The following is a 26,497-nucleotide window of genomic DNA, read 5'->3' on the forward strand; positions in this document are numbered from 1 at the left end:
TGCAAGGGGGGCAGTGAGAGATATAAAGAATGAAGATGGAATGCAAGACAAGTCATAAAGACAAAGAGGAAAGAGGAAACGGACAATGACCTGCGGCCAGGACCCGCGCCCCGGCTGTGTACATACAGGATACATGTGCGAATACGGAGCGCTAGCTGTAAAGCGCCTTGCGGATAAAGTACCTATGTACAGGTACTGTACGAACTGGAGATGCGTACGGGAGCGGGCCCTAGCGTCAGCCGTTCGTCATTAGTGTCCAGCTTTTGTCCAGCTCGTGATTTGATAGGGAAAAAAAAAGAAGAGCATCAACTGATGTCAAGGAGATTTTCCAACGGAAGACGAGCCAAGACATGTCGAGCGTATACTGGTAGATCAGAAATCAAGGAATACAGTACTGTATCAGTCAGGAGAGAGGCGGAAAGACCTTCGTCTCTCGGCCCGGCGACATGGTACGGAACGACATCTGCTTTTGGAAAGTACTTCCTATTCCGGGTTAGGGTTATCGGGGAGCGTCGCAGCAAAAGTACAGGAACGGATACTTTGAGAAAGCAGCGTACCTTCCCGAGCACTCTCGCATCTGCAGTAGCGAAAGCACATCACATTCTCCCGCTTCCCCTTCTTCCTTCGCCTCGAGGAATAAGCATCTCCGTAGGCTATCCCCTGACAGCCTCATCCTGATCTTGACCCGTACGTTCTCTTTGGCTCTGTGATTCACCAACAAACTGGAAGCACTACGAAGCACATTTCAAACAGGTCAAACACAGCTGTCAAAGCCTCCAGCTACGGATTGTATACATACAACTACAGAACAGCTGGGGGCCCTGCCTGCAAACGCGCGATCCCTTGACTCGCCTCTCCCTGTTCCACACTTGTCTCCCCCGGTTATCTTGTATGTACGACGAAAGACATCCATGTGCCTCGTGCATCGAATTCTCCACCAGCTAGGCCAAACCCGCCCTTTGACCCAGCCAGAGGCCAACCAAAGGACCAAGTGGGAGTGAGGAGAAGGAGGCGCCTGAACCTGGCAAACAGCTCCAGATCGCCTTGGTCCCCTTTCGATTGACGTATGTGAGTTGCGTGCTGTGTGTGCGTGCGTGCATTGGGCATCACGTCAACATACCAAATCGTCCATAGCATGGTCATCATACATGGTCATCAAGGGCAGTCGTCCGAGTCCCGTATATAGTCGACATGGTACATGCAGACGGATAGACCATCTCGGAAAGCGCACCCTCTTGCTTGGAAAACGCCGTCTACCATCACGTCCAATTCCGTCTCACATCATCGGCATCCCCAGCTCCGTTTTTCCCGCTTCTCCCATCATCACCGTCATCGTATGTAGTCTTCTCCTCTTCAACTTCGGCACGGCCTCGCCAACAGGAACCCCCAGAGAAGTGCTTGCTTGCTTGCTTGTATGTACCTACTTACATGCAGCTGGACCGGGGTATCGAATTCTGCCGAGTGACACTCCGCCACCGGCCTCGTCCAGACAGCCCACGCCATTGGGCGGAAGCGGATGCTCGAAGCGTGGCGCTGCCGCTGTCCCAGGCCGCTTCTCCCAGGCAGAAGGCCGTAGTACCTGATAGGTAGCCCCCAGGAAACAACCTGTTCTCGGGGGGCGCCTTTTCTCGCCTCCCGCGCAAAGGAAACGACGCCATTCGAGGCTGGGCAGAGCGAGAGCGCAAGGCTATTCGCCCGTTCCCTCCTCACTCCCTCCCATCCCCCAAACCACCCCTCACAAAGCCGTTCCAGAGCCGTTCCTCCCATCTGTCCCCGTCTCGCCCATCTTACACGCTTCTCGGCCTCTAGAATTTGCGGCTCAACCAACTCCAATATCGACTTCTCGTCTTTCGTCCCTTTGCAGGCGAAATCTTTGAATTCGAGACCCGGCCAGACGCCAGCAAGGATCCCAGAGACGCAGCGCCGTACTCGTATACGCGCGCCCTAGACCCTTTTTTTTCGGCACCCAGCACCCTTTCCACGCCCGGCCTTTTATTGCACATCCTTGGCTTGTGCGCTGCCAAATCTTGCCTTTGCCTCTCTACCTTACCTTGCATAGCGTGTGCCGCGCTTCCTTTTTCCGACCGACCTCCTTTATTATTCTCTCTCCTCCGTAATCCGGCTCCCGACGACGCCGCCTCTGGGCTCTCTCTCTGTTCCTTGATTTTCAAGTTTCCTTCTGGTCTTGTCAATCCCAAGCCGCAGAATCGCCCAGTCGGCTCTTCCGTCTCTTCCTGTCTCCTGTCGCTCTCTGTTGGATCTTTGCCTATCAGATCCCGTCCTTCGCTCACTATTTTTCTTTCCCAATTCGGGCGTCCGCAAACCCATTCTGCGCGCGTTCGACGCCACACAGCTAACGCTGGCGCCATTTTTCGCCTTCTTCTTCTTCTTCTTCTTCTTTCTCTTTGCTTTCCTTTTGGATTCCGTCTCTTTTCGATACCTACCGAGTACATCCTCACCGTTATACGCCCCCTCTACCTACTGTACACTATACCATACCATACCTCTTCGCAACCTTAGAAGCTTTTAATTATCCCGATTGCGGCCAGCGGCAAGCCAGTGCTGGACTCTAGCTTGTTCGATCTTCTGCCCGTATTCGAAGCCAACGTCTTCTTCTTCTTCTTCTCCTCCTTCCACCTCCTCCTTATCGATTCGCCTTCTAATCACACCCACCCTTCTTCTACTTCTCTTTTCCCATTCCCTCCTCCACGACGGGATAACCCATCCACCTATCCTCTACCATTCGTCTTCTTTCCTCTTGAGCAACCAGCAGATAACGACAGAGCGAACACGAATACGCAAGATAACCGACGGCGATACTAGTGACGGCATCGCCTGCCGAAACTACCGACCCAGAGAGAAGAACTGAGAAGGAAGGAGAGACGCGGCTCAACCAGACCTTGGACTTGGAGGAAGTTGCAACTATGGATTCGTACGTCATACCTGCATGCATCGTCCCTCTTTCCCTTGTCGCGCCGCCCCTCTCGCATCATTTCTCGAGCTGTTTTGTCTTTCCCGTTTTATGATAATCGATTTTTGAATTTCGATTATCGAAATGTGATGGGGAGACTAAACTTTTGAGTTTGATGCTATGCCCTCCACATTTAGCCTTTGCCTTATCTTACCCGTATCCAACACCCTCGACTGTTCTCTCTCTTCCTTCCTTCCTCCCTTCCTTCATTCCCCCTTCTTGGGTGCGCGACACGATTGTCTCTCTGCTCCTTCACGATGCGAGGCAGGCAATGGAACAGTCCACTAACAGCTTATTCCACAGCTTTATTCACGTCGCCGGCTGGTCTCAGCACTTTCCATCTTCAGCCAGATCCCTCAGCCATCTCCGGTCAATATCAACAGTTGCGAGCTCCGTTGACGAGTCGTCTCAATCATACCGGCCTCGACCGCCGCCCAAGTCGCCGTCAGTCTCGAATCTGCCCATAATATCATTCGCATCCAAGGCTGCCTCATATTTCCCCAGCCACGAGATGAGCACACTACCCGATCCCCGAATGAGGACCGCCAGCTCGTCCAGCAACGGCCAAAGGCCCTCGACTGCGCATCCAGATCTCAACAGCAGTGACGGCGATGGCGCTTCTACCATTTCTCAGCATCCCGGCCTCAGCGACGAAGTTGCGACGCTCAGCACAAAACTCATCAACGCCATCAACCACCAGACCGCGCTCGATGATACCCTGTCAGCAACCCGTCACGAGCTGGAGACGTCACACGACCGCATCCGCGACCTGGAGGCTCAGCTTGCCGCCCAGCGCGAGATGATGGCCGGCGATGTCTGGATTCGCAGATCGACGCTCGAGAACGAGCGCAAAGCCTGGCAGGCTGAGAAGAAGGCTATGCAACGGAAACTCGACGAAGAGACGACAAGCCGAATAGAGACAGAAAAGGAGAAGCGCAAAATTGAGCAGGAGCTGGAGAATCTGACGACGGCCCTCTTCGAGGAGGCAAACAAGATGGTCATTGCTGCCAAGGAAGACGCTCAGTTCCAGCATGATGTTTTGACCAAGAAGAATGATCAGCTCAAGGCCCAGCTCGCAGATTCTGAGAGCCTTCTCAAGTCGCAGCAGGAGCAGCTTTCCGAGCTGAAGCAGGTGCTCGAGACCATGGTGATGGAGCGCGATGATCAGACCAACAACACGGCTCCCTCAAGTCCCGGCCTCGAATCAAAGGACGACTCTCACCCTGTTCCCGAGAAGCCGACGCCGTCCCCTTCGAGACACAACGCCGATTCGCAATCAACTCCGGCTCCCCCGACCAGCTTTACGCACCTGATCCAGCCTGTCTTGCGCACCGATATCGCGGAGTACGATGACTTCATCGCCCTTGCTCGCCTTTCCCATCAGCGCTCCGGAAGCCGTGTCTCTGCCGGTTCCATTGGCGGATTCATTGGACTTGGTGGCTCAACTTCGAGCGCACACCTTTCAAACGCCTCCACCTCTTCGTTGAGCGCCTTCTCGAACCTCAATCAGAGCAGCAACTCCAGCACGCCGCAGTCTCCCAACGCATCCGCAAACGCGTCTGCCACCAGCGCCGCTTCAACGCCCTCGCCGATTCCTCAGCTCAAGGAGACCCGCTTCTTCAAGCGCGTCCTCACCGAAGATGTTGAGCCCACGCTTCGTCTCGATGCTGCACCAGGACTGTCGTGGCTGGCTCGCCGCACTGTCCTGTCGGCCGTGGCCGACGGCTCACTGGTGGTCGAACCCATCCCTGCGCCGCCCGCGACTCCGAGCTTCCTTCCCGTCCCCAAGCCGCAGTTCTATCCTTGCGCCTTGTGCGGCGAGTCTCGCAAAGACGCAGAATACCTGCGCAACTACCGCTTCCGCACAAGCGAGGCTGATTCAGCACAGCGGTACCCTCTCTGCGGCTACTGCACTGTCCGCGTCCGGTCCACCTGCCAGTTCCTCGGATTCCTTCGTATGGTCAAGGATGGATACTGGCGGGCTGATGATGAAGAGAACGAAAAGGCGGCGTGGGAGGAAAGCGTCCGCCTGAGAGAGCAGATGTTCTGGGCCCGCCTGGGAGGTGGCGTCGTCCCTGTTCCTCATGGAGAGACGCACACAGAAGCCACGCACAGCCGCCAGCCCAGCCAGGAGCGGGTTGTCGACGCTCAGGCTGATGTGTTCACCAACCCTGTTGCTGATGCATCAACAGACAAGGAAGAGGCTGCTTCTACAGAAAAGGAGGAGGATGCATCTACAGAAAAGGAAGCGGCTGCATCTGCGGATAAAGAAGAGGCTGCATCTACAGAAAAGGATGAGGATGCATGTACAGAAAAGGAAGAGGCTGCCTCCGTTGCCGACACCAGTTTCGACACAGCTCCGCCCTCAGAGGTCGAGGATGATGAAGGCAGCGAGTTTGAGCTGGGACGCCGCGTGTCCACCGACGAACCTCACACGCCTCCCGACCAGACCGACGGCACCAAGCCTCTTCGCTACTCTTTACAGTCTTTGACTCTGGACGCCATCAGCAGCTCTGGATCCGAGGCTACCAAGCGCCTGTCTACGACTACCGTCATCGAGAATTGAAATGCCGAGAAGAAAACGGAAAAGGAAAACGCCAAAAAGCACACAGAGCGGACTTTGAAAGATTCCCCCTATTTTGCAACTATATTTTTTGTAATGCTTTCGTCGCCTCTTATGGCTTAATGTTTTATGTATTTTGATCAACTTCGAGTTGACTTCATGGCCCTACATCCGAACAAAAGCCCGGAATTAAGGAAAGGACTGGCCGGAGGGGAAAGGGGATAAAAGGGGAGGAGGCAAGTTAGACTGGCGAGCATTTTGGCAATGGAGGCAAATGATATGAATGCTGAGAAGGACACAAAAAACCACAGGTCAAGTATGATTGGCGTTTTTGGGTTGGACTTGATCGACGGATACAGGGCCTTTGGGAGGAAGCAGCAAAATATGGGCTAGAGCATCCTTCGGTCAAGGTTTGCGTTCTTCTTTCTTCACTTGCAGAATTCTTTTTTTTTTCGTTCCCTTCTTTTTTTTTTTTTTTTTGTCCAATCATGACGACTTCTTCGTTCTCTTCGGATTTGGCCCTTGTTTTTCGGTTGCTGGCGGTTTTTCTCTCTTCTTACCATCTTTTTCTCGCCTATTTGACCTCTACTGCTTTTAACTGTTGAGCGGGCGCACCACGGAACGCATTTTGGAAATGCTCGTTTGGGTCAACCTGCCAATTCACTATGCCATTATAGAATACAAGGGCCACGAAGAGTCTGGGAGACGGAGAAGGGGAGTTGCCGTCGTAGGCGGCTTCGTCTCGAGGGAAGCCATATACCTAATGCTATAGATGTATTAGAACAACAACATAGGCATCTTGATAATGTTTGTTTGCTCTAAAGAGTGTGCCTGATGTGAAGTGTCTGGGCTGACGTCCTGTCATCACTGGAAGCGAGTTATTGGTAAAGCCATTTGCTTTCCCGGAAGACTTTCACGGAAAGAAGTCGAGAATGTGAGATACGACGACATCTGGGATCCGCTCTGGGATGTAGTGATCCGAGTCAACAACTTCGACTTGGACCGGCACGCCCTCCGCCGTGACGTTGGTCCACTCCTTCTGCCCGTCAAAGAAGCGACTGACGATGCCCTCTCTGGCCAGCAACACCCTGATCGGTGCCTGGATCAGCTTTCCCTTGGCGAAGTCATCCCGCTGTTCATCGAGGTCGTGCGTAGCGGCCGCGCGGTAGTCCTGGCATGTTGCATGAACAAAGTCCTTGTCTTCCATACACTTGACGTACTCTTCCACGGCATCCGTGTGAAACATGGCAAGGCGGGAAAGGTCCCCACCGGTCAAGAACGTCTCGGTGACTTGGCGCGGGGCCCCGCTGATGAGCGTTTCGGGAAGAGGAAATTTCTGGATGAGGAAATACCAGTGGAAGTAGGCCTTTGGGAACTCTGGATCTGTGCAGTTGTACATTGCCAGAGTAGGGCATATGTCGAGGAGGATGGCCTTGAGAACGCGGGCAGGATGGTCAACAAGCAGCTTGTGAGCGATGCGGGCGCCACGGTCATGCCCGCAGACGTAGAAGGGTTGGCCAGCAAAACCAAGAGCGTCCATGACGGCGATACAGTCATTGGCCATGTGGCTCTTGGCGTAGAGAGCCGTGTTGTTGGCAGGCTTCGATGAAGCACCGTAGCCGCGAATGTCCATGATCACGACAGAGAAGAGGGACATGAGCTGGGGAGCAACCAGGTGCCATATATGGTGCGACTGAGGGTACCCGTGGAGCAGCAGAAGAGGAGGCAGCGAGGGAGATGAGCCCGACGAATGAATGCCGCAGATGGAGATGGGAGGGGAAGATTGCGTTTGCACCGTAAAGGGAGTAAAGGTGGAGGGGAACAGAGTGGAAGCGCCTGCCATTGTAATGATTGTTCGGATGATGGTATGATCACAGATGAGCAATAGCGGCAATGTCGGATCCTGCTATGCCGTGGGATGTCGTCGAAAGAGTAAACGTCTCAAGGTTGACATAGGAGAGAGGAGAGGCCTTTGGTGTTGGCCCCATGCAAGAGGGGCTGCATGAGCTCCCCATAATGACTCGCTGCCCTCATGATGGAGAGCTTGGAGTAACAGTCGGGAAGTGCGTCAAATGGCTTCGAGTGACGTGTCTGCCAAGGGGATCGAGAGAGCGTACCGGCCTCTTGCGCACTTGCAGCCGGGAGGCAACGTACCTAATAGGCATTGCGACCAAATCTAAAGAGGGAACCTCTTTGATATTAGTCGCTGACACTTGCATGTAAATGCATGCATGCAATTTGACCAACGTGCAGCGGGTTGTAGCTGTAGAACCACATACCTTACCACTTACCTCGGTGCTCCCAACGGTACCCCGCGAGTCTCCAGATAGAGTGGTCATAAGACAGTTGGACACGGCCCAGTTGCAGGCAGTCAACCACTAGTGACATGTCGATGGGCCAACGGCACTTTTCGTCTCCTAGCGAACATGATCGGAGCATGAAAGTCCTCGTTCGCGGATATGAAGGAGGAAGAATGAACCTCTGCTTCCCCTCCCGTCCTCACACATAGTAATCTGTGTGCTCATGTTCATGTGATCTCACGAGCTGCTCCTTCCGTTGCTCGCAAGCGAGACAGTGCAATAGAGGCAAGTGTCACGGTGATGTAACTTCCAGCTTGTGCCGGCCCTTTGCCATCGGCACATCTTTTAGCCGCTCCTCAGCAAGCTTCCCTTTTTCGCCGGCTTGCTGCCAATCAGCGCTCCTCATTCCCACGACTCCCCGGCACTCGTACCAGGTATCCGATTCGGCTCAGCTCCCGAGCCTCTCTTCCTCTTCATTCTTCAAGAACAAGGCGAAACAGTAGCTCAAAAGGGACCAAGAAACAGCCGGATTTCGCGGCGGGATCATGAGTTGAAGCACCTTGCATGCGTCTTCTAATCCCGACCATCGTCACATCCGGCCCCACTTTGCGGCAGACGCTCACATGGCTCCGGTCCGCGGCCGCGCAGCCTGCGACGGGTGTAGATCTCGGAAGCAGAAGGTGAGAGAGAGACAGAGAGATTCAAAAGCGTTCTGTCCATGTTTGTTGGGCCACTCGTGATGAAATACTGACCCATGATGGCAGTGCGATGAGAAAAGGCGAGACCACCAGTCCAGACCGCTTGAGAGTGCTCACTGTTGACCACCTCCTGCAGACCGACTTGTTCACGATGTCGTGATATGAAGCGGGAATGCGTGTGGCCGAAGCTATACAAGCGGTAAGATGCGGCCAGAGCCTTGGTGAGCATTCAGAAAACGGGTTCCTTCTGACGCGAACCTCTTATCCCAGTGGTCCTGCCAAGGGTTACATCGAGGCCCTTGAGCATCGTCTCGCAGTTACCGAGGCAGTCCTGCTGCAGCTGCTCCAGGTGTCGGATGACAGCCTCTTGCAAGACGCATTCAAGCACGAGCCCGCCAAGAGGGCAGATGCTCTAAGTACCGCCGCCATAGCAACAACCACGACGACTGACGCGGCTGGCCGAATAGAGGCCAAGAAGACGGGCACAATCGCTCACTGGGACAGCTTCCCCCTGAACACGGCAGACGAGGTGAAGCGCTGGGCAGGCGAAGTCCTCGGGCGCCACGCAGATGCGTTGAATGCCAGCGAAAACACCCCAGAAGACGTCGACCAGAGGTCATTCGAGACGTATCCCGTCCCACCAGATCTGCTATCAAGGAGTCAGCGGCAGAAGAGGTCCAGCTCGAGAGCTAGTGCCGAGGCATACCAGCCACTGCCGATGGAGCCAACTGCTACAGCTCTCCCAACCGCTATAGAACCTGCTATGGCTGCTGGCACGGCATACTCAAGGGAGTTGGTGACAGGCGAAGTCTTTGATCTCTCTCAAGACTTTAGACGGCAATTTGTATGGTAAACCCAGTTGGACTTTTCTCTCTTTTTTATCTGCTTGGGATTATGTACCAGTATCAACCGTTTGCTATGTACTTGGGTAGTTGGCATGACATGCGTTCGTCTATTCTGCTCCTTTGAGAAAGAATGTCGTCTACGAATCTGCAATCGTAGCCATAATTGACGCATGGGTGGGTCCATTGGTCATAAGACGTGACCCACGGCCTCGATGTACCCAAGCCTACTCATAGAGATTCATGCATACCAAGGAATCAAAGATGTCACCGAGAAATGTATGGGAAAGGGGTATGAGATACCATGGCGTCACTTACATATTCAATCTGTCTCCTAGATTCTGAACATACGAGTCCCATCCGATATTGTTGAAGAGTAGTCCTGACGATTCCGGATTCATATTCTCACTCAGGAACCGCTCCCATTCCCCTTGCTGGGAGAGCTGGTCTGCGTCGAACCCAAAGTCTGGACCCGTATATTCCAATACCGGCTGAAAGCTTGGGTAGTCCCAGAGATTGTCACCACCCGCAAATCCGCTGTCGGATCCAATAAAGTGGCTGGCAGGATAGCCACTCATGGTGTTGCCCATAAGACCAGGGTTGCCGCCGGTGTTGTTGTTGCCAATGCCATTGTTGCCGACATTGATATTCGTGTTATTGCTGCTGGCGTTGTTCTGTTCCACCCGCCGGCGCTTGCTGCGGCTCCCCTCTAGGAGATTCTGGTAGGTTGAAAAGACGGGTTGGCTCCAGTCCGTCAATATGCTAAGGGACGGGTCTGCCGATAGTGCTGGGTTGATCTTATCCATGAACGGCTTCGATGTCAGTCTGTCCAGCAGCATCTTCAGCGTCACGCGGCAGTGGTGGGCGCTGGTCCAATTTCGGCTCATCATGCCGAGCAGCCGTATCGCGCAGTTGAGATCCCTATAGTAATGAAAGTTTCCTGTTAGCCAGATGGGGGACGACAGATGGAGAAAATGAGGCTTGAAAACAATAGGCAAGGTGCAACAGCAGGTTGCGACGTACAGGACGGTCTTCTCCATGGGATACAACTTCAACAACCCGGCGTACGCAATGACGAGCCCGGCCATCCACGCAGCCGACAACATCCCTGGCCAGGCCACCAAGGGCGAGTCCCCTTGCCGCAGCTTGAGCTTCTTGACAATGGCTCGGCTGGCATTCACGGCTGTTTGCAGACTAAACTGAAAATCTGTTCGGTTCGTCGGGAGAGAGAGGAAAGGTCGGTTCATGATGAGGATGAGCTGGTGGTACAATATCGCAAAGGGAGGGCCATGGTGGGATTGCGGCTCTACAAAGATGGACGTCAGTCCTTCCCCCTGAAAGGACGGCGGAAGCGTGTTCCACCAAGCGTGGATCTTGGACGTCATCTCCAGCACCTTGTCCCAGGTGATGGACCGGCTGTGGATGGACTTGTGGAAAAGGTCCAGAGCCTGCCCCAGCAGCCGCGAATACGTCACTAGAAAGCCGAGAATAGATTCGCCCAAGCTCTGTGGCCGATAGACGAGCTGGTCCGTGTTGATGCTGTCCTCGTGTGTCCCAATGGTGCTCCCGTCGGTGAGGTCTCCCGCGGAGGAAACAGACCCAAAGGTCGGATGGTCGACCGGTGCATAGGCATGGATGTCATCCTCCGTCACCGGAGAGCGCGTGTGCGGTATATTCTGAAATGGCCTGGCCGGATTGTGAACCTCTGGTGCCCCCGGCAGACAAACGTCGATCTCCTCGTCGTTGAGCGCCAGGGGGTGCCCCAACACCTGACTCAGATGACGGTCAATCACATACGCGGACCAAAAGATCCTCTTCCTCATATCGCAGATATCGCGCGGTAACTGAACGTATCGAAATGGGCATCGGTGCAGTCCGCAGTGGTACAGGATGCGCGTCATTGCTCCGTGAACTGTCGAAGCTGCTCGTAAAGACATCTGCGTCATCAGATACAGCTCCACGGCCAGGAGGGCTTGCAAAGAAGGGATATCGTGGCCACTGGAGAGGATGCCAAGCAGGCTGGTCAGCGCCACAGAAGACTTGATGCGCGACTCTTCCGGCAGCTCCCGCTCCTGCTTCTGGTTGTGATTCGAGTCTGCAATGTTGAAGACGCATTGGAAGATGATGGCCTGATACACCTTGTTCCGCTGGCTCATTGGTTCCGGAGATCCTCGCTCCAGCTCGTAGAAGCGGTTCACCTTTTCAAAGAACGTAGGGCCGTGTAGGAAGGGGAGAAAGGGATGCCATCTCCTAAAGTATTCGACCAGGAGCCGCTTGGCAACAGCCGGGGGAGGCGGGATTCCCAGTCCAGGCGCTGCAATGCCATACGACCGTGTCCCCGGACTCTTGCTCGCGTCCTCAGCGCCCACGGCTCCTACGGCCAGAGAATCGTCGTCCTCGACTGCTTGCTCCTGAGCCTTCTCCTCCGCCATGACATACTCATGCGCAGACCCGGGGTCCGGCGTCGCTGTGGCGCCGAGGCCATCTACGTCTCCCTGAGGGCGCTTCGCCGCAGCACCGCCAGAAGTTGATGTTGCAGTTGCGAAAGCCCGGAAGACGGTGTTTGCGAAGAAGACACCGCTGGCACTGCCAATGAACTCGCTCTTGTCGGGCCGTAGGGCAATAAATGAGCCGATCTCGATTGGCGGGATCTGCTGCGAGTCTGCATCCGACATGTCTGGCTGCTTGGCGGGAGGACTTGCGTATTATGTAGGGACAATATCAGCCAACTGAAGCACGACTAGTCAGCCAGCCAAAACCATTCATTCGCTCGACAGCAGGATGACGCGACGAGCTGTTCGGATGAGATGATTGAATGATCCAAGTCGCGAGAGAAGAAATTCCGAGTTCAGCTGTCAAGCCTTGGTCCACCAGATGAAATGGGAAGGATCCAGGCAAAAGTTAGAATAGTCAGGTGCAGGCGGGCGGCTATACTTTCTGCCGCCGAAATGCTGCGTATTGGCAACCCACTAACAAGTGAACAAGACCGCCAAAGAACAACAGAATATTATACATAACCTTCAAGGAAGATGAGTCAATTTGTTAGCATGATCCCATGCACCAGACGGCGAGGCGTCGATGTTTGCTTGTCATGACAAAGCCGTTACGTATTTGTAACAAGGAGACTATTCTGCAGAAGAATTGGTGTGCACCAGACGTTACATGATGGATGACATGCACATAGAGCCTACAACTTCCGCCCTTCTCTCACCCGCCCCTCTCTCGGCTTTCCCTAGATTTCCTTTTTAACTTCTCCCAATTACTTTTTTTCAGATGCTTTTGGGCTGCTTTTCTTCACCTCGTCTAGACCCAATCAGACAAGATTCTCACTGATACCGCGCAAGCAAAAACCTCTCAATAGCGCCCCATTCGTCCCTGAGCCCTCGATTGCTTCTTAATAGAATGGTTAAGATCTGGGGCTGCCTGTAAACAGACACCATCCCTGGGTAGTTGGTCATGTGAGGTTAAGTACTTAATTTGACGCGATATTAAAAAAGATAATTGGGACGCCGTCTCTGCATTTGAGGTGAGTGTTTTTTTTTTCCCTTTCTTTTCGTGAAAACCTTGGATCTCAAGAATTCGAGCTGGTCAACACGACTCAGCGCTACCTCCACCCTCTTCAAAGTTCCTCCTGAACGGTGGCTTCCTGTCCTTCGCTACCAGGCTTCGCCTTGAGGTTCTCGGCCTCCTTTTCACCGTCACGACTGGCAGCAGCTTCCCTGGGAACTTCAGGGCTTTCGACCTTTGGGGTTTCCTTGTCGGCGCCCTCGACATCAGGGTGAGGGGGGGCGACGCCGGCCACCATGTTGTCGGGCCAACCGCCTTCGGGCATAGGGATCTCGTGTCCCTGCTCGTCGACGACGCGCGTCTTGGTCTCGTACTTCGTCTTAAACTCGACCTTGCCCTCAAGCGCCTTGACCTGCTCATCGTTCAGCAGGTTTCCGTCCTGGTCTCGGTATTCAATCTTTTCTTCCTTGGAGAGGATCTGGGGCTCTTGAGGAACGGCTGCCTGCGAAATCACAGGCTCTGGCTGCTTTGCCAGGGGCTTTTGGTCCTGGTTCACAGGGGGCACATTGGCAGCAGGCGGCGAAGGAGCAATGCTCGAAGGCGCAAGTGATGTCAGGGTATAGCTCTTGTACTAAGCACCAAAAGTGTCAGTCATGGGTTATTCAATCTCCCTCGTCACCACTCGGGGAGATCTCGAGAAGACTTACATCATCGAGAAAGGTGTTGCAGTCAAAGTCCCACTTGTCAAAGATCTTGACGCGATTGCACTCTGCCTTGGTCCAAGGGGTACCGTAGGCCAGAGGCGCGAAGAGAGTGAAGACAGCTGCGGAAATGACAAGGAGCGACACGGTGCCGACGCGGTTGATGAGAGTGCTGCGGTAACCAAGGGCGGCCGGGATTCTCGCCGTGACGAAATCGAACATCTGGCAGAGGGCGAGGATGGCAAAGTAGAGCGCCGGGAAGTAGTGGTGCAGGAACAGCTGGCGCTCCATCAGGTAGAAGGGGAAGTAATGCAGGGCCCAGCCCAGGACGGAGGTGCCAATCTCATAATCGAAACGCTTGAACGTGCTGCTGGCGTAGTCGTTGCATCCGCGCTGCCATCGCAGAATCGCGACGCCCTTGAAGATGACCCAGATCGCAACGGCGGCCGTGCTAGACCACCAAATGAAGGGGTTGCCAAGAAGATAGACTTGCATGTGGTGCTTGCCCCAGAAGTTGATGCCGCGACGAAGAATAGGCCATGAAGAGGGTCGAGAGTCCCAGGCATGGGAGTCAGTCAGGCCGGCGTTTGTCTTCCACATAACCTTGTGCAGCTCCCAGAACTTGCCAAAGAAGCCAGGGTTGGCGTAGTTGACCTTTTCGACGTCGTCGCCCAGAAGAGGGTGCTCGTTGTACTCGACGTACCAGATGCTGTTGGGCAGGCTGCCTCCGCGAGCGCACGTAACCTCTTGCTGCTCGGAGGCCCACTCAGGCAGCTTGACCTTGTGGGAGAACAGGGCGCAACCAGTCATGACGTGGATCAGTCGGAACTTGGTCTCGATTGTTCGGAGGCGCTCCTTGGCCAGGGGTCCCTTGGACTGCTTCTTGACAATCTCAACACGGAAGAGGTCGTTGGCATCGCCCTCAAAGCCCTCGTATCCGTAGGCAGAGACCTCGTTTTGCCACTCGGCCTCGGTGACCGGGGGTCGGACGTCGTGCGAGTGGAGGCGCCGGAATGTAGGCTTGTGATAGAGGCGGATGACGGAGCCATCGACGACGTGGTGCACCTCCGGCAAGACGTCCCAAGCCTCGGTTCCATTGATGGGCTGGCCATCAATACCAAGGGGCTGAGTCTGGTTTTCCACGACCCAGATATTGTTCTCGTCCTTGTGGGGATACAGAGTGATCTGCTGCTGCAAGCTACCCGTAGGGTACATGAGAGGGTGAGAGTGAAGATAGCCGCCCTGAGTGTTGACATGGCGAATGGTGACCCGGCTTCCGAAGACGACGTCAGCAGGGACATCCTTCATCCCCTTGCTGTTCAGCGTGGCCTGGAACTCGGAGCTCATGAATCCATCACCCTCACCAGGGTTGGTCAGGCAAAGGAAGTGGATGGCGAACATAGAGAGGTAGAAAGTGAGGGGGATGATGATGAGACAGAAAACTCTGGCCATGAAGTGCTTGAACCAGAGACGCTGCGTTAAGAACGTCGAGTTAGCCAATGGGCAACAGGAATCAGTGTAGGAACAAGGGAATTGAGGCCCTATTTTCGAACGTACCATGGAGACATGCTTGCTGTCGCCGAGGAGTACCCACAGCTGCACAAGAGTCAAGGATCCAACCCAGGCGATGGTGAACAGGCCGACCCATTTGATGCTGGAGGTAATGCCGAGGCCAAGACCAGTCATGGCAAGCCAGAACCACCAGCTCAGCGAAAACGCCTTCGCAGGCCCCTGCTCATGCTGGTTGGTGAAGCAGTTGAATGACATGGCCGTGAAGGCGGTAGCAGCGACCAAGGGAGAATCCAGAAGAATAAGACGGGCCTGAGTAAGGAGGCCGTTTTCTGCACCCAGGCTCAGGTCAGAACTTGTCTTGCTCATTATCGCGGCTAACCACGCGGAAAACGAACATGGGAACAGATTCAGGGCAGGGACAGGATAGTATAGACTTACCGAAAATGATGAAGCTGGCGCCAAGGATGGCGGTGGTCGTCCGGCAGCCAACGGCCTTGAGGGTGAAGAACATGCAGGGGGCGAGCAGGATGCCGCAAACAGCAGGGAACATACGCATGGCGACATAGGGAACGCCAGGCTCCAGATAATCCTTACCAATATCCTTGAAGTCGAAGTTGCCGTCGAAACCCGCAAGCCACCCGGTGAGGGCAATGAGCATCTTGGCCAAGGGAGGATGCACATCCATGAAGAACCTGCCCTTGATATACTTGGAAGCAAAGCCACCGAAGCTATGGAGAAGGGGCAGTCAGCACAGCACCAGCGAATTGGGGTGACACGCAGCACAGCGGATAGAGGAGACTCACTGGACTTCGTCAAACACCACGCTGGTGGGCGTGTAGATCTTGAACAGGCGGACAATGGTCGCCAAGACGGTCACTCCCAAGGCCGCCACATAGTCGGCCCCGGGGAGCAGAAAGACGTCGTTGTCGGCGACGCCATCAGACTTGTACGAGGTATTCGTCTTGGCCCCCCAGGGCTTGCTCGATGCGACTGGCGCCGCCACGGCTGCGGGCATCTTTTCTGCGGCGATGGGAGGTTGAGGGCTGCGGCCCCGCGCCGTCGCTTTCGCCATGGCGAAGAGTCTGGCGGGGATTGTCGGGGAGAAAAGGCGTGGACGACGAAGTCAATCGACCGGTTCGTGCGACTGGAGAATACCGAGGACCGAGCGCTCAAAGGGGGTTGGAGGAATGTCCAGGTCGGACCGGTAAATGAGCGTATCGAACGAAGGAGACGAGCTGTGGAAATTAATAAAGATGCCTCATGGGAGAAGCTGACAAAGGGAACAATGGGCAAGAGACGCGCCCAGATTCGGCCGGGCACAAGAAAAAGAAACGACAGCCGCTGGTCGGGAGTCGCAGCGCACAGGCAGAAAGGAAGGGGAAATAAGAGGCAGAAGGGGAGAAGAAGCCGAAATGTAGTCTAGGTGGTCGTCGTGATGGGCAAACCAGACCAAACCAGTCAGGGGTGGAAGTGAGTTCAGCTTTCGCGCTTCCAGCATGGCAATGTAGCTACAGTGGCCTTTCCAGGGAGGAACACTCAGCCTTGGCGCCACTTGTTGGCTGCACCGCCATACCTTGTACCTTGGTCTGCGGGGTGTCGGTACCGACTGGCGCGGCTCTGGTGCCATACAACGAGCGAGTACACGGCGAGTACCGCCATTGCATCGACTGCAGAGAAGGACCCCGTTAACAGCCTCGTGTTTCCTGGAGAGGGGCCCCCTTGCTCTAGCGATGAACCAATGGCCGCTAGCGCTCAAGGGATGGCCCAATAGGCGATGGACAATGCTACTCCAGAAATTTTGAGGTTCCGGGCCTGAAAATGCGTCTCGCCCTTGTTCTGATGCATGCTGCTTGCAAATGGAAAGAGTACAAGGCAATCTACTTCGATCGAATACTTGGGAAGACAATCAATACACTACCTACTAGGCACTATCTCGAGCCTAATCGGATGTACTCAGCATCACAAGACAATGTCGATTCCGTCCGTTACGGAGCAAAGGCCCTGGATCAACACCCTCCAGCCGCACTAAGATGAAAAGGGAGCCCTGTTCGGTTCGTAGCGAGGTCAAGGCTCCCTGTACTCCGTGGGAGGCCACTGTATCTTACATTTGTCAGTCGGTGCCAGGCCAATTGACATGTGCTGCCAACAAGCCACTCCAGGTGTTCGTACCTGAAACTTGGGCGACGTAGGTAGCTGCAGAATAGTACAACTCGACGGAGAGATGCTAAGTCTGCCACCAAAAATGCAGGGAAATGCAGAGAAATGCAGAGAAATCTCGAGTAGATATTGTTCGCTTGCCATCAATATTCATTCCCAGACAAGCTCATTTATGCCTTAGTAGGCGGCAAATCTTACCTGGTGCTAGATACGAAACAGCTCGTATTGCATCACGGATTCTTCATTCATGCACCATCGATTGTGGCGCAACAATCGAAAGAGTTCGGATTAACATATTTCCGGTGACCGACTCGATTGGCTGCTCTTGTGCAAGACGCCCGGAAATTTCCAGTCAGCGCTGCACCACCATCACCATCACCATCGCCATCATCACCTCTACGTCCTTTCGACCTCTTTTTTCCCCTTTCTGTCCCCTCCAAAACTGGCAGCTGCAGCAACATCGCGTCAAGAATAATCGTTTTGCTCCTGCGCCTTCTTCATCTGCAGAAATGGCTGCGGAAGCCGCCAACGGCAGTGCGCCAAACGCGCTTGACGACATCAAAGCTCCTGCTGGCGTGGTGCTGCCGCCTCGTGAGATCAGAAACATTCTCGAGAAGACTGCCGGATACGTCGCGCGAAACGGCTCGGTCTTTGAGGACCGCATCCGAGAGAAGGAACGCCAGAACCCCAAATTCAGCTTCCTGAGTCGCGAAGATGCATACCACGACTACTACCAGTGGCGACTGAGCGAGATCAGAGCCGGTCGCGGCACCGACATTGCGGCCGGTCGGGCTGGGGAAAGCGCTGCGCCCGTTCCCGAAAAGCCCAAGGGGCCACCCAAGCCGCCCGACTTTCAATTCTGTGCCCGAATGCCTCACATCAACCAGAAGGACTTGGACGTGATCCGGCTGACGGCGCTTTTCGTGGCCAAGAATGGACGGCAGTTCATGACGCAGCTGGCGCAGCGCGAAGCCGGCAACCCCCAGTTCCAGTTCCTCATCCCCAACCACACGTTCCACAACTTCTTCCAGCACATCGTCGACCAGTACACATTGCTCCTGCGGGCGAGCGGGCTCGACGGCGAGGGCGGCAAGCTGCAGGAGGAGCGCGTGGCAGAGCTGCAGCGTAATATCGAGGATAAGTTCCACGTGTTGAAGCGAGCAAAAGCGAGGGCGGAATATGCCAAGTTTCAGGAGGCCGAGAGGAAGAAGAAGGAGGCCGAGGAGGAGGTGGCAAAGGCCGAGTTCGCTCGTATCGATTGGGGTGACTTTGTCATTGTCGAGACCATTACGTTTTCCGACGCCGATGAGAGCGCCAACCTACCGCCACCCACTACCCTGGGCGACCTCCAGTACGCTTCCTTGGAGGACAGGAACAAGGCCTCCATCAGTGCCAACCTGCGAATCGAAGAGGCCATGCCTGGCGAGGAGGACAATCTGCAGAACGGAGTCACAGTCACGCCTCAGGCAGCCTCATTTCCCCTTCCTGTACATACGGGATACGCTCCGCAGCAGCATGAGCATGCGCCATCACCAGTCCCTGTTCACGGTGCCGGGGCACAACAACCACAGCAATCTGCTCGAGAAGAGGAAGTGTCACGGAGAATTCAAGAGAGGTCCGCGGCCCAAGCTCGCGCGCAGCAGGCGCAATCAGAGGCCCGAGGTGGTCTGGGTCCGATGAAGATCAAGGAGAACTACGTGCCTCGGGCGGCCCAGAAGGCGGCGAACAAGCAGGGATTGCAGATGGCGCTGTGTCCCAACTGCAAGCAGCAGATTCCCCTGAACGAGCTGGAAGCTCACATGCGAAGTAAGTCTTGCCAGTTTTCCACAGAAAGACTATGCTTTGTGACATTGGCTAATCTTTTCTCTTCTTCTTCTCGCTTCACTCAGTCGAGCTTTTGGATCCCAGCTGGAAAGAGCAAAAGGCCAAGGCTGAGTCGCGCTATGCCACATCCATTGCCCATGTCGACGTCGCCAACAACCTGAAGCGGCTTGCCAGTCAGAGGAGCGACGTCTTCGACCCCGCGACAGGGAACGCGCTCTCGGAGGATGAACAAGCCCGACGAAAGAAGGCAGCCATCCAGGGCTTTGACGGGCATCTGGAAGGGAAGAGCGAAGCTCATCTCAACCACCTGCAGAATGTCAATGTCGACGAGCAGATTCGGGCAATTCACCAGAAATTTGCGACCACTCAAAAACAATGATGGCAGTGGTGGAAATGAGATGATTAGCGAAACATGAAGCTTGGAAGGGGGATATCCCGAACTCCGCGTCAGCTTTGGCTGTGCAGTACCAATTGTCCCACGCCACAGGAAAATTCCAGCATGGCCTTCATGCCAATGAGCCATTGCCCTCCTTCGTGAGGCTTCTGGATATAGATGGGGGTTTTGATCGATTATGGAGTTGAGGAGCAAGGTGAGGCGACTTTTTTTCGTCAGTTTATCTATGTTTTGTCAGGGGCTCATTTCACGTTAGCGGCTTATCACAAGGCACGCTGTGCACAATCTTTCACAGCATGAGATTGTTTGAAGACGATGTGTGCCAGGTTGCACGGAGAGTCCTCTTCTTCAGGGCAATGGCTACAAGGCTGCTATCCGCTCTCTGCTCATGGCTCTCCGGTCGATTCATCTGGGGAGTGGTCGAGACGATGACACCGGCACTACATCTAAATCATGTAAATGGAATATATGGCCTGGTCTTTGCTGCCAAGGTAGCAAGCAAATGGAGCGGGTCAAAGGAGATAATGATGCATGCTTCCTCCTATCGGGACACACTTGCTGCCGGCTTCAGATCCCGATCTCCCCCTTGTGATACTCTGCATAATGCAGTGTGGCCCAGAGGGCATGAATTCGTGACAGACCCTCCACCGTGGTGTTGATACACAAGAATGTAGATTCCGGAACCCAAAAGGAACCTCAAACTCCCCATAATACCAATTCCTAATGATAGCCAAGCAGCAGCAAAGGTCAGGTCCGGTATCAAAGCAGGCCCCCCAGCCTGGTGATAAGGAGCCAGCGCACCTCAGCACCTGTCGGGTATGATTCCAGCAGGCAAAATGCGCCAATCTGCACTGGAAGCGGCCCCCTAGAACCATCCATGGAATTGATGGTGGGGAAGCTCTCCAGCTCTCCCCACGTGAACAGCAGCAACTGCAAACCCCACCTCGATCAGCTTGCCGGCGATTGTGCAACCAGTGGAGGGCATAAGTACTGGACATTATTGTTAGTATCCTTATTTCCAGATCCTGGACTGTGCTGTGCTCTCTGATTCGATTTGGCATCCAATCTCGTCACTCTCCACCTCTTTGGCCCAACTCCGTCACCACACGATCCCGAGCGCATTTCTCGGCTGCTTGACGAAACCATCTCTACCTGTTCCATCTGCGCGACTCCCAAGGTAACAAAGGGAACCGAGTTCTGGTGCTTGTCTTCAGCTGCTTATCGTCGTTTCTGTCCGGTTCAGACACATCACAAGCTTGCGCGAGCCTCCATCTCCCCCGCCCCAGAAGCGCATCGAATCTCGTCTCCCTGTGCGCGCGCGCAAACCCCCGAGCCGTAACCCGTTCGACCTCGACACCACCGCCAAACTGTCGGACAACCAGGACGCCGCGCGGGCGGCCCGCAAGTCGCCGGATCTGCACCGGCCCATCTTGCAGTCCATGCCGGACACGAGGCAGCAGAGCTTTGACGAGATCTACGGGCCGCCAGAGAACTTTCTCGAGATTGAGGTGAGGAAAATGGACAGCCGCAGCACCGGTAGCCTGACGGGCACAGCGAAGGGATGGACGACGAGAAACAGAGAAGGTGACAAGAAGGTCACGAGGTCTAAAGGGAAAGGGGGGGAGAAGCACGATGACGGGGGACATCCAACAGGCTACGATGCTGCAATGTGCAGTGCTCTCAGGGACTGACCTGTACTAATGCTCCGTCTGTCCTGCTCCGAATAGGTACGCAATCCTCGAACGCACGGCATGGGCCGGTCCATGTACACCGACTACGAGATCCTGTGCCGCACCAACATCCCCGCCTTCAAGCTGCGCCAGAGCAGCGTGCGCAGGCGATACTCGGACTTTGAGTACTTCCGCGACATCCTCGAGCGCGAGAGCGCCCGTGTGACGATCCCGCCCCTGCCCGGCAAGGTCTTTACCAACCGCTTCAGCGACGATGTCATCGAGAATCGGCGGGCGGGCCTTGAGAAGTTTCTCAAAATTGTCGTGGGACATCCGCTGCTGCAGACCGGCAGCAAGGTGTTGGCCGCCTTCGTTCAGGGTATGGTTTTTTTTTTTTTTTTTCTGTTTTTCTTTCTTTTCTCCTCGGTATGGGTAATGTTTCGTTGCTTAAAGAAACTGACGTGGACAACTGGGTAGACCCCAACTGGGACCGCAACGCATGGTGATGGAGCTGCTGCTGTTGCTTCGTCATCGTAGAATGCCTCCGAGAGTGGCATCCATGAGGCCATACCACTATGCGCTGCTCACAAATCCACCACTGTGGCACGGCTGTCACTCCAAGCGATTGGAATCATGGCAAGGGGGGAGATCTGGCGTGACATGGCGCTTCCAAAGGGGAGGCAAGCTAGCAGTTTAAAAGGAGTCTTTCGGTGTGAGCTGGCTTCCTTGATGTGCGTCATGCCACCCACTGACTTGGTCTTGTCCTTCTGCATCTCCTTCCCTGTTTGTTATTTTTTTTTTTTTTCTTGGTTCGTCGTGTCTGCGAATTTGCCCTCACCGTCACCATTGTGATGCACCATCGGAGCTTGCTGGAGATCGCCAGCGCATGATTTGCGTTACATGCAGGGGAAGCTCCAAACGACACCGGCGTATTTAGGCTCGCAGCGTTCATCTGTACATATTGTCAAGCATCAAAATATGAAGTCAATCTTTGCGCAACAGGGCATGTGAAAGTCGCCATGATTGTCTGAGAATGGGTGTGACGGTTCTGGAATTTGCCTTCATTGCTGTAGGGTAGCAGGTATTACAGTACCTACTGTAGATGGCAAGACGGATGGCGGAATGGTGCCTGACTTGCACTTGGAAACTAGACCTCCATGGCAACACAGTGGTGTGTACGCCTAGTTGGAAGGGACAGATAAGAGCCTTCCTACGATAGCCGACTATGGCGAATTGCGTCCTGTCGATCTTGATGTTTTGTTCCGGAGTATTTGTGGATCTGGCTCGAGGCGACGGCTCCCCAGTCTCCCATGAGGCAAAGAGGCCAACTCGGGGCAAGATCCACAACGATGTCATAAATGCAACGGTATGGGGAACCTTCCAGGGAAAATCACTGGACCGGCGAACTCGAAGACTTTTCTTGCGTGATGGTTATCGGGCCATTGGTGCTCTTGGCAGACACAGAGGGGAAAAAATGAGAGAAATACACAAGAGCTGATGGAAGTTCTGGCGGTGACTATCTTCTCTCTGGTCCTTATGTCGGTAGTATTATTGTGGGTACGCGTATCTTGTTGCCTGTGAATGTGAAGCCATGGAGATGAGATTCGCCTGGCCATGCTGCCGTGTTGAGTGATGCTTATGCCAAGAATCAACGACGCAGGTATAGGAAGCTCGCTGATGGCTGCAATATACTGGTCACATTATAAGTTGTGTCGTTGCAACACTCTCGCCACAAAAATCATACAAACTCTTGAGACTTCACCAGCTTTCATTTAGAGACATGTGCCGGCAACACAAGACGAGACACCAAAGACTTCTTTTCTCATTCTGCTGAGCCATTTACCCCCAGCCTTCCAGAATTTAAATCAGCCCATGGGGGGACAAACGGGACAAACGGCCTATCAGCTTGTCAGGCAGCCTCGCCCAACCCCCATATCTCGGGGTTCCTACGGCCGACTTGCATGTGCTGATCGACAGTCGGCTTGCCTCTCCAGCAGTCGCACGAATCAAAACATTGAGCATCCCGGTATGCATATCGGCTTTCATGAGTCGCAAATGACTCGCTTAACTGGGCCGCCAAGTGCTGACTTGAGGAGTCAAAAAATGGATACCGTATTGGGATATCCGGACGAGGTTCCGGTGGTTGGAGTCGAGCCCGGGGACGCGTATCGACATGTCAGACTGCGGGTTGCAGTTCGCGTTACCCAGGCATCATGTACTATATTTCTCCTGCGAGGTTCGTTATAGCAAGTAACTGCAAGTTTGCTTGTTGTTTTGATTGTTTTACAACATGAATGTTGCGAGATACAAGCTGGAAGGAGGCCTCCTCCTCGCCGACCCCCCGAAAGTGTGCGAGAGAGAGAGAGAGAGAGAGGCAACCGAGGTGGCTCTACGTTCATGTAAGTCAGCCTCCATCACAGCACGGCAGAAACCCCAGCTCGCTCAGCGTTTCTGGAGTCGCGAACCCACCGCCATTTGCCCGCACGAAAACAAGTGAAACAGCCCTTGAAGATCGTACGTTTAAAAGGCAATAAAGTCGCATCCAGTTGGCTGCCGTGCGGCTCCATCTGATCGGCATCGCGGCCCACCTCCCCTGGTCAATTTCTCGTGCCCTCGGACCAGGAATCTGGCCATCTGCGTCAACACCAACAAGTCTTGCCCCGTCCCAGCCCAGTTAATGATGTCATGTGGATAACGAGAAACTGCGCGGGTGAACGAATCGAGCATTTGGTCCGAGTAGCTGTATGTACATAGGGTCTCAGCAGGACACTCTGGAACCGCGGGGGGGAACGGAGAACGGAACGCGTATATAAGGATGAGGCTTGACCCCAGGTTCTCTCCAGGTTTCGGGATCCCCGTTATTCAGAGTTGAACTCCCTCTATGCTGGCCATATCGAGATAATCCGCCATGGCTCCTCCTACGTTTGCTGGCCTCTCGGGCCGGCCTCTGTCAATGTGCGTCTCGACCATTGCGACCACTGCCTTCCTCCTCTTCGGCTATGACCAGGGCGTCATGAGCGGCATCATCTCGTCTCCCGTCTTCAACGACTACTTCCCCGAGACGAGGGATGCCACCATGCAGGGCCTGGTGACGGCCATCTACGAGATCGGCTGCCTGATTGGTGCCGTCTTCATCCTCGCCATGGGAGACTTGCTCGGCCGCAGGCGCGCCATCATCATCGGCGGCATCATCATGATCTTTGGCACCATCATCCAAGTCACCCCCCAGAAGGGCCACGCCCAGCTGGCGCAGTTCATCATCGGGCGCATCGTCACGGGCGTGGGCAACGGCATCAACACGTCCACCGTCCCGACGTACCAGGCCGAGTGCAGCAAGACGTCCAACCGCGGCCTCCTCATCTGCATCGAGGGCGGCATCATCGCCTTTGGCTCGCTGATTGCGTACTGGATCGACTACGGCGCCTCCTACGGGCCCGATGACCTCGTCTGGCGCTTCCCCATTGCCTTCCAGATCGTCTTCGCCCTCATCTTCAGCACCGTCATGATCTGGCTCCCCGACAGCCCGCGCTGGCTCCTCACCCACGAGAGGTACGAGGAGGCTGAGCGGACCATTGCCGCCCTCCGCGGATATGAAATCGACAGCGAGGAGACCAAGGCCGAGCGGGACATGATCCTCGACTCCATCAGGGCCTCTGGCTTCGCCGGCCAGAAGAGCACGCCCGTCAAGGCCCTCTTCACCAACGGCAAGACGCAGCACTTCCGCCGCATGCTGCTCGGCGCCTCGTCCCAGTTCATGCAGCAGGTCGGCGGCTGCAACGCCGTCATCTACTACTTCCCCATCCTCTTCCAGAACTCCATCGGCGAGACTCACAACATGGCCATGCTGCTGGGCGGCGTCAACATGATCGTCTACTCCGCCTTTGCCACCGTCTCGTGGTTCATCATTGAGCGGGTCGGCCGCCGCAAGCTCTTCCTCTGGGGCACCGCCGGCCAGATGCTCTCCATGGTGCTGACCTTTGCCTGCCTGATTCCGGGAACCCCCAGCGCCGCCAAGGGCGCCGCCGTCGGCTTGTTCACCTACATTGCGTCGTTTGGAGCGACCTGGCTGCCGCTCCCTTGGCTCTATCCCGCCGAGATCAGCCCCATCAAGACTCGCGCAAAGGCCAACGCCGTGTCGACGTGCACCAACTGGCTCTTCAACTTCTTCATCGTCATGATTACGCCCATCATGATCAATCGGATTGGCTGGGGCACGTACCTGTTCTTTGCCGTCGTCAACGGATGCTTCTTCCCCGTCTTGTATTTCTTCTACCCAGAGGTATGTGGCTTTCTTGGCGCCGAATTTCTATTCCTGATTCACTCGCTAACAACTCCGTGCAGACCGCAAACAGATCTCTCGAAGAGATTGACATCATCTTCGCCAAGGGCAACGCCGAGAACATGTCGTACGTCAAGGCCGCCAAGGAGCTGCCATACCTGTCTCGGCAGGAGGTGGAAGCGTATGCCATCCAGTATGGGCTGGTCGATTCCGGAAGCGACGGTGTCGCTGGCAGGGAGGTGGATGTGTCGAGCGAGAAAGGAAGCTCGAGCGAAAAGGAGAGCAGTCGCGAGACTGAGAACTTGAAGATGTGAATTTGATAACTATGTAGATACCCGATACCCATGTTATATACCATATAGATTGGTGACGTATAAAAGGGAATACTAGAGAGACGCATGTTTGCGAACGGCTTTTTGATGACCTGCATGTGAAGACTTCGTAACGTTGAGCATTTAAAAATTGACGAGCTTATTTCATGGCCGAACTGACATGTTTGGAAAAAAAAAAAAAAAAAAAAAAAAAAAGAGAGAAAAGAAAGGAAAGCGAAAGAGACGGTTGAAAAAAACAAGTAAATTGACGAACAAGACTGTCTCTCACACAGATGAATGGAGAGAATGAGGTGGAAATGAAGTGGTGATCAGGCTTGAAGGGAAAAAAAAGTTAACGGGTTAGGTTCTAGAGGGAGTCGAACCCTCGCTGCCGGAATCAAAATCCGGAGTCATAACCGTTAGACCATAGAACCCGTTGCGAACCACGCTAATTAGAGATGCCTATATAACCACGTTGGCGCCCAACCCGCCGCTGCGCCATCCTCAACTCAGATGCAGCCAAATTCGCCGCACCGGTGATGGGAGTCATTCGCTTTCCAGACTACAATTCAATCATCTCTACCAGGCAGGCACCTTTCCTGTTGACATGCATCAACATAGTACCTATGAAGTCCAATGTTCAGTTGGCCCAATCTCTCCATTTCTCAAGGATGCACATTTCTAAGACTGCATTACCTAGTAACCCAGGGCAGATCGAATCCGTGACATCAAAGAAGACGCAATATTCCATTCAAGATAACCAGCAAC

The 26,497-nt window shown here is 54.5% G+C and overlaps 8 protein-coding genes across 8 annotated transcripts; 5 read left to right on the plus strand and 3 right to left on the minus strand.

The window, feature by feature from the left end:
- Positions 1-3,242: 3,242 nt before the first annotated feature.
- Positions 3,243-5,537, plus strand: CCMA1212_009221 (Rab guanine nucleotide exchange factor sec2; the record flags this gene model as incomplete). Its single annotated transcript, XM_073706313.1, has 1 exon — positions 3,243-5,537. One exon carries the CDS (start codon positions 3,243-3,245, stop codon positions 5,535-5,537), a length of 2,295 nt encoding a protein of 764 aa, XP_073555299.1.
- Positions 5,538-6,447: 910 nt separating this feature from the next.
- CCMA1212_009222 (uncharacterized protein) lies at positions 6,448-7,377 on the minus strand (the record flags this gene model as incomplete). The annotated part of the gene is made up of 1 exon (XM_073706314.1): positions 6,448-7,377. One exon carries the CDS (start codon positions 7,375-7,377, stop codon positions 6,448-6,450), a length of 930 nt encoding a protein of 309 aa, XP_073555298.1.
- A 1,306-nt stretch (positions 7,378-8,683) lies between these two features.
- CCMA1212_009223 (uncharacterized protein) lies at positions 8,684-9,385 on the plus strand (the record flags this gene model as incomplete). Its single annotated transcript, XM_073706315.1, has 2 exons — positions 8,684-8,688; positions 8,803-9,385. The coding sequence occupies 2 exons, from the start codon at positions 8,684-8,686 to the stop codon at positions 9,383-9,385; spliced, it is 588 nt and encodes a 195-aa protein (XP_073555297.1).
- A 303-nt stretch (positions 9,386-9,688) lies between these two features.
- CCMA1212_009224 (uncharacterized protein) lies at positions 9,689-12,049 on the minus strand (the record flags this gene model as incomplete). The annotated part of the gene is made up of 1 exon (XM_073706316.1): positions 9,689-12,049. The coding sequence occupies one exon, from the start codon at positions 12,047-12,049 to the stop codon at positions 9,689-9,691; it is 2,361 nt and encodes a 786-aa protein (XP_073555304.1).
- A 944-nt stretch (positions 12,050-12,993) lies between these two features.
- Positions 12,994-16,166, minus strand: CCMA1212_009225 (Dolichyl-phosphate-mannose-protein mannosyltransferase 1; the record flags this gene model as incomplete). Its single annotated transcript, XM_073706317.1, has 5 exons — positions 12,994-13,512; positions 13,589-15,055; positions 15,140-15,423; positions 15,533-15,822; positions 15,898-16,166. 5 exons carry the CDS (start codon positions 16,164-16,166, stop codon positions 12,994-12,996), a joined length of 2,829 nt encoding a protein of 942 aa, XP_073555303.1.
- Positions 16,167-17,760: 1,594 nt separating this feature from the next.
- Positions 17,761-19,454, plus strand: CCMA1212_009226 (Pre-mRNA-splicing factor sap114; the record flags this gene model as incomplete). The annotated part of the gene is made up of 2 exons (XM_073706318.1): positions 17,761-19,057; positions 19,141-19,454. The coding sequence occupies 2 exons, from the start codon at positions 17,761-17,763 to the stop codon at positions 19,452-19,454; spliced, it is 1,611 nt and encodes a 536-aa protein (XP_073555302.1).
- Positions 19,455-20,072: 618 nt separating this feature from the next.
- Positions 20,073-21,645, plus strand: CCMA1212_009227 (Sorting nexin-3; the record flags this gene model as incomplete). Its single annotated transcript, XM_073706319.1, has 4 exons — positions 20,073-20,077; positions 20,713-20,977; positions 21,197-21,518; positions 21,593-21,645. The coding sequence occupies 4 exons, from the start codon at positions 20,073-20,075 to the stop codon at positions 21,643-21,645; spliced, it is 645 nt and encodes a 214-aa protein (XP_073555301.1).
- A 2,402-nt stretch (positions 21,646-24,047) lies between these two features.
- On the plus strand, positions 24,048-25,732 carry CCMA1212_009228 (Sugar transporter STL1; the record flags this gene model as incomplete). The annotated part of the gene is made up of 2 exons (XM_073706320.1): positions 24,048-25,418; positions 25,481-25,732. 2 exons carry the CDS (start codon positions 24,048-24,050, stop codon positions 25,730-25,732), a joined length of 1,623 nt encoding a protein of 540 aa, XP_073555305.1.
- Positions 25,733-26,497: the final 765 nt, after the last annotated feature.

This window comes from Trichoderma ghanense (genome assembly GCF_004382785.1).
Source record: "Trichoderma ghanense strain CCMA-1212 chromosome Unknown scaffold_15, whole genome shotgun sequence".
Classification (NCBI taxonomy): Eukaryota; Fungi; Ascomycota; class Sordariomycetes; order Hypocreales; family Hypocreaceae; genus Trichoderma; species Trichoderma ghanense.